Below are 7,042 nucleotides of genomic sequence, written 5' to 3'. Positions count from 1 at the left end.
AATATATTTTGGTCTGAATGACAAAAATCACTCATAAAATGTTCCTATAACCGGAAATGAAATTTTTTTTGGACAACGAGATCGCCGAAAATGCTGATTTCTTTTTCATAAATCTGACGTAGAACGGCATTTCAAAATGTATATGTAGGTTTTCTTATTATAATTTTGCAACTAACATTGGCTATTTTGACATCTGTCTTGTTCACATCGTTTTACGACATGGAACTAGTCTGTTTATACCAAGTTAAGAAGTCGTCACTAGACACGAGAACTGTCTTAATTCAAACACTCAGATAACTCGAAGTTTGATCTTGGTCCCTCCAAGTTTGTATTAACGGAGTTCCATTGTATATATACACGATTAAACACAATTTATGGTTCAAATGGTGAAAATCATTTATGCTCTGTCGGCGGTGGAGTATCTTTAATTTAAGTGTACTAGGTAAAGACTACACATTTTAGATATCCATCAAATATGATTGCATGATCAAACTGTATTTTAAAGAGCTGTTTATATATACATTCCATGTGGTGCTTTTATGTCACCACAAACTCACCAAGAATCAGGGAATATTTTAGAAAGATAATGGTTGATGTTTTTTTTTCACAGTTGGATTGGAGTGTATCTACATATTTTGTATGTTGTATATTTCACTGGTTTGTTTTGGTTTGTATTTGATATAGTGCTATTATTATTGTAAGAACAAAGTCATTTATTTGACAACAATATTTCATATATATATGATAGAATGAGATTTCAATGTATGTTAGTATTCAGCCAAAATGGTACTTTGTAGATAAGTTTTGATCTATGATTTACCATAAATGTTTACAATGAGAGTTTCTCCACATAAGCATTAACTTTTCAGTCATTATCATTTACAAATCTACACAAGCTGTGCTTGGTAACAGATATGTTTAATTTCATTGTTAAATCATTGTGTTTTGTTTTCATCTTACATTTCTTCCTCTTAACAACTTTGTAATTTTGCGATGAGATTAATTTTGTTTTCCATGATATTATTATATAGATATGTATGGTTTTCATTAAGTGCTGCTGGTCGGCAATAAACTTGTATCAAATAAAGCTTCCGCTATTTAGTTTTCATTACAATTAAATGTGATTTAATGTTTGTTATTGTTTTTTTAGACACAATGACAATTATTAAGAAAAACGAAAATTATTAAGACAGCTATAGGCTGATAATCATGACTATAAAAATTCCCATTAAATGGGAACAATTTCATTAAGTTGTATTTAATTAAAATGAAAAATTGTCAATGTGAATTAGCCCGCTATCATCAATGGCGTCACATATATTTCAGTATGTCCATTTCTCTGCCTTTTTAAGTTTCGTTGATCTGCACATATACAGTAAGACACCAGTCTGGATCAGAGCTATACATCCTAAAACTGTGATTGTCCACAAGAACGTCCGTCTATCTACCACATCTGTAACACAAAATAAGGTATGGTCATGATCAGTTGGTGGCAGCCATTGGCAAATGACAAAATATAGCAGTTTAATCTAAAACTTTCATAATTCTATGATCATAGACATATTTGAATTCAACACCAACGATTATAAGATTTTGGAAACGCACGTGATGCTAAAAAACTGTTAATGCAAAGATGAAAAGAAACAATTATCTGCCTAGTTTGCGCTTATTGTGCTTAAATAGGTAATGCTATGTTACAGTGTAGTAATGATTAGGGTATAGAACGTCACCCTGCCCACGGGTCGTTTGAATACTTTATGAACACTTGAAAACTGTCCAACAGGGTGCTGTTTTAGGCCCAACACTTAAATATAAATCGAGACATTATTACCAATACAATTCAGACAAGAACCACCATTCTGGTAGAATTTGCACTGAATAACCACAACAAAATACAATGCAATTTGATCGATGTCTATATTTCTGAATTTTTTAGCTAAAGTTTCGAAAAAAATATGGTCAATGATTAGTCGCTTTAAGGAATATGTCAATCTCTCACTACTAAAACAAAAAATAAAATAATTAATATGTAATTGTAACAGATCATAGTCATGTCTGTTCAGAACACTGAAGCTCGTACATTGTAATCATCATTCCACTACTTACCAATAAAGGACCTGGATTTATCTAAATGATGACTGCTTACTGGAACCGCATGTGACGCGGATCTCTTGTGACGTGTGCTAGTGGACGCTGCTGATGAAGAGAAACTCCTACACTCCGGGAAACCAGGTGGAGATTTAGGAACATTGGCATAAGATTCATTGATCACCAACGCCATGCCATATATACTATGTAGTTCAACGTGACAATGCATTATCCACAACCCGGGATTGTCTGCCCTTATTCTTACTACAACATACCCACCAGAGGGCACAATTATCGTATCTTTTATTGGAGGACGTTGCAGTTCTAAGCCAGGGATGTTTCCATTTTGCCATGATGAATTAGTCCATTTAGCTGAATTACAGAACGTTTCATTACCAAACTTGTGTCCAAGACACGTTATATCAGGATTAGGAGCGACTATTTTACCAGTTTGATCAAGAAGTGCATATCCAGTTTTCAGAACTTCAAACGAATGACCGTGCATGTGAACCGGATGTCCCCAGCCTTTACCGTTGCCCATATTTAGAAATACCATTTGCACGATATCATCGTGGTCCAGAGTCAGAGAGTTGAAACAAGTACAAACTTTATCGGGCCCGCAATCGGCGTTCTCACAAAGCAGGCGTGAGTCGATTTCGTCCATTTGTGTTAGACCGGAAACACTTGGAAACTCAAACCTTCGACCATTAACAGACCCTGGTTTCCATGATGTACCCGGAAAAGCGAAATTAAGAAACACTTCCTTACATATAGCATGTTTTGCATTCGTAGAATTTGATTGCTGAGTTTGATTAGAAAACAAGTCAACTGCATCTAGTGGTAGAAAATTAGAACTGTAATTAGTCGCCATAATGTCATTGAATGTTAAACATCTTACGTGCTGATTCGGTGGCATTTGAGGTGCTTGACAATTTAAAACATGACAGGAACTATTTTCAGAACATGTTTTTGCTGCCGTGACTGGTTCTTCACCAACAGAGGCTCCAACATAATGTAGAATCGCTTCTGTTCTATGATTGTATTCTATTTCTAACGTCCTAGCCCGAATCCAGTAGTTTTCTATTACATTTGATGTCTGCAGCAGGACGTCAAACCGTTCACCTGGAAATATGTCCAAAGCATCAACGACCACGGGTTCAAAGTCATAACCATCTGATGCAATGGCAACAAGGGTATGGTTATCGACAGAGAACCGAAAGGGAAATACCATACCAGCGTTAATTATCCTGAATCTGTATTCTTTATTTGGTTCTACACTAAACACAGACAGGGGCGCTCCATTGTGAACATCTGTTTTAGGGTCGTAAAATCGACCTCGGCCATTGATGAGGCCAGAATGGAAGCGCAGTTTAGCGAAGTAAGAGTCATCAGCTGCTTTTGGAAATTGTAGAGGAATTCGGTCTTTAAAGTCATTATGAAACTGTTTCATTTCGGATAATTCAGCATCTCCATCGTGGTTCCAGTCTGTTAAAGTAAGAATGTGTTCTGGAATTTCCAATGGTTTCCTCGGACGGATGACAAAGGCCCCGAATAGACCATTGCCACGCTGTGATCCGATATGGGAATGGTACCAATATGTTCCTTTAGGTGTTGCTTTGAATTCATACCGGAAGCTTTGCCCGGGCATTATGGGACATTGAGTGATGTAAGCAACACCATCCATCCACGGAGTATCCTTTTGGGGAACACCATGCCAATGAATGGTGACGCCGTCAGATGACAGTTTATTGATGACATTGACGACAACTGTTTGGCCTTCGTATACTATCAATGGAGGACCAGGCAAGCTTCCATTGGCTACGGTGACCACACGGGGAATTTCGTAACCATCTGCTGTAACCACTTCCTCTGGCGGTACACTTTGAGCCGTTAATAAGTCTGTTTCGTTGAATCTGTAGATTTTTCCATTAGATGGAAACACTAAATCCCTTCCTCGCATCATTGTTAGCGTGTTTTCTATAACGAGGTTAAACTCGCATACGTCATCTGTGTATTTGCATGCTCCAGAGTCAAGACTTTCGGTGGATATTATAGCATGTACGGCGATCAGCAGAGAAAGAATCACTACAAAGAAAGATAAAGGATATATATACGCTGTGTACATGTTGATAAGTATCCATATTTTATTTTTGTTGCTATTTGATAGTTTACGCAAGACGTTATAACAACTATTTATATTACGATTGAATAAATCGTTTTGAAAACTTATTTTTTTTCTCAAATGTAATTGGGGTCAATCAAACTACATGTACATATGTATTATAACGTTTTATGTAACGCGTTGAAATTTAATCTAATTGACGTTCTCTATACCTGACCGACTATAACACAAACTTCGACTTAATGAATCATCTAAATTACTTAAGTAAATTACTAAAGTAATTTATATTAACTGAACATCAGAACTATTTGGGTACATGCAAAACTACGGATATCTAAATAAATTTAGATGTACCTGACAGTGTATGTCGATTAGGATGATTAGAGTTATTCTTCTATATTTATTCAGTAAAATTAGAACTTAACAAGATACTTATCATTAATTCATTTTGCTAAATTCTATTGTATACATAAATCAGTTTCCAGGTAACAATTTTTTAATTTCATAAAATGAACAAATAAATAATTTGAAAACAGTTTAGAATTAATTTTCGGAAGGAATATGTTTCTATTATTAAAATTATGTTAAATCATACTGAGGTACTTACCGAAGTCCATGTCTGCAGCCTGGGAGTTTGACCAGGAAGGAAAGGTTTACCATTTTATAGTCTTACAGATTACACCCCGTGTCTATATCCGGTATCTATGACTCAGTATGATAACCCAAAGTCACCAACTTCACTTAAACTCTCAGTCGTTACGTCAATAACAACATCGTCTATGAAAGTTCTCAATGACTGTTTGATGTTCAGTTTTAAAAACATACTAAATTAAGACTTGTTCATGCACTGGATGCTTGAATACTCGATGCATTTGATGTTCAGTTTTAAAAACATACTAAATTAAGACTTGTTCACGCACTGGATGCTTGTATACTCGATGCATATGCAGTGAAATCTGCCTTAATGACTACATGTACATCTGTATAATGACCAACTTATTAAAGATCACTTTCTTAGAGTCCCAACTTTTGCAGTAATATACCGCAGTCTCCCAAAACACGCACCACACACTACATACACGCTATTATTGAAATAGTTATTCGTCACTCTTCATAAACAATGTGAAATATTCCATTTAGCATTTTAGATCAGAAGTTCAAATAACATCATCAATTGTATACAATGTAACATGTGTACTGTTGACGTGGTTTAACGTCAGGATCATTTACGTATTGCCTACCACGTGTGCGAAGTATGGTCTTATATGTATGAGTTATTATTTTGATAGTTTGACCTTCGTCCCCCGAGAGGTGTGCATATTCTACATCAATCATCTCATGGTTTATCCTAAATTAAACTTTCGTGTGCAAATATAGTGACGATGCTAGATTTACCAAGGTGATACACGTACTAAGTTCAGAAAACGTTTCGAACGTCTTACAGGCTTCCATACTTTCTTCGTACACAGTACCGGGAACAAGGGAACAATACGTAGAACGTTATCAGACCGGTTAATAGTGTCCTGGGCATGCTTCGGTTGTCCACTATACCGATGATGTCACAGTGTTTTGATAAGATCACTGGTACGGGAAGTTCAAACAGTCCTTTTTGATAAACAAGGTATCTAGGATGTTACTATACGCTTTTGTTTACAACTTGATATTAATGTTTACGCTTTTAATACGAGGCTGGAAGCGGATGTTAAAAAACAGCACCAAAACTGATTTGATCAATGATTTTGTAATAAAATATGTTGATATTGCAGATAGTTCATTCTGTCCTTTAGGATATTTGTATACATGTACAGGTCAGTAGATACATGTAGATGTACAGTGAACTGCTACCGGACCTCCGGGATCGTGAAGGTTGACCTAACCGCAATTGGACATTGTTTCGTTGCTTTGTAACAATAACTACAATTTTATAGATTTACAGGGAAAACCACAACAACAAACTTCATTTTTAAACTTACAAGATATATACGAAGCATGGTGAGGAGCTAACAATTTTGTTCAAATGAATGATTTCAATGCATGAATCATGAATCAAGGGTCTACTACGTTGGCCAAGCGGATGACCTTGACCTCCAATAAATTTCACAGGGATCAAATAGGCTCAAATCATAAAAGTGAGTTTTTTTCCAATACCAGAGGCCTAGCTAAATGAATCGGGCTATCATGGGATATAGGAATGTTAGGACTATCATACGTTCAAGGTCAAATAGAGGTCAAATGTGTGAAATCTTCGCAATAAGTGAAAGTCCTTCAGTACTCATATATTGAACTTGTAACATCCAGATAAAGCACTTTCAAGTATGGCTATCTGTATGACATTGATCAATATTCAAGGTCATGGTACAGCTTCATCAGATAAATGCTTATAGTGTACAATGGTCGTTTATACAAGGGAGGAAAGGTGATCATTTTCAGTAAATTCTTTCTCCGGTGTTTCCCGATTTACAACAATATTCAAATGGCCGTTAAGGTCCATGGATCGCATTTTTCTGTTCACACGTATTGTGTCAAAGCTACTAAATTTCCTTAGTTTTTTTAGCTCATCGGCCCTTATTTTCAGTCTAGATGGTGACTACTTTTCTGAATAGTACACGATATTAAGCCCGTTATATTCCGTCCGGAGTAATTACAGTAAAGCAGCGTTCCCATGTCCCCCGAGAATCCTGGTGAGCGTAATTATCTGTACATATCGTCAAAAAAGAGTTCCTTTACAATGATACACAACACGAATATACTGGAGTCTCCCAAAACATACAGACATTCGCACATAACACAAATAGGAGTCCGTCCTTAAATGACCCTCCGTCCTGGTTGTTA

General features: G+C 36.1%; 1 protein-coding gene across 1 annotated transcript; it reads right to left on the bottom strand.

Annotated features, from left to right (window-relative positions):
• Window positions 1-1,242: 1,242 nt before the first annotated feature.
• Window positions 1,243-4,888, bottom strand: LOC138304631 (uncharacterized). The gene is made up of 3 exons (XM_069244801.1): window positions 4,818-4,888; window positions 2,107-4,173; window positions 1,243-1,453 (listed from the first exon to the last, which is right to left on the bottom strand). Exons 1-3 carry the CDS (start codon window positions 4,825-4,827, stop codon window positions 1,323-1,325), a joined length of 2,208 nt encoding a protein of 735 aa, XP_069100902.1. The 5' UTR covers window positions 4,828-4,888; the 3' UTR covers window positions 1,243-1,322.
• Between the last annotated feature and the right edge of the window lie 2,154 nt (window positions 4,889-7,042).

The sequence above is a fragment of the Argopecten irradians genome, chromosome 12 (genome assembly GCF_041381155.1).
Source record: "Argopecten irradians isolate NY chromosome 12, Ai_NY, whole genome shotgun sequence".
Taxonomy (NCBI): Eukaryota; Metazoa; Mollusca; class Bivalvia; order Pectinida; family Pectinidae; genus Argopecten; species Argopecten irradians.
This window is presented reverse-complemented; position numbering and strand designations above follow the sequence as displayed.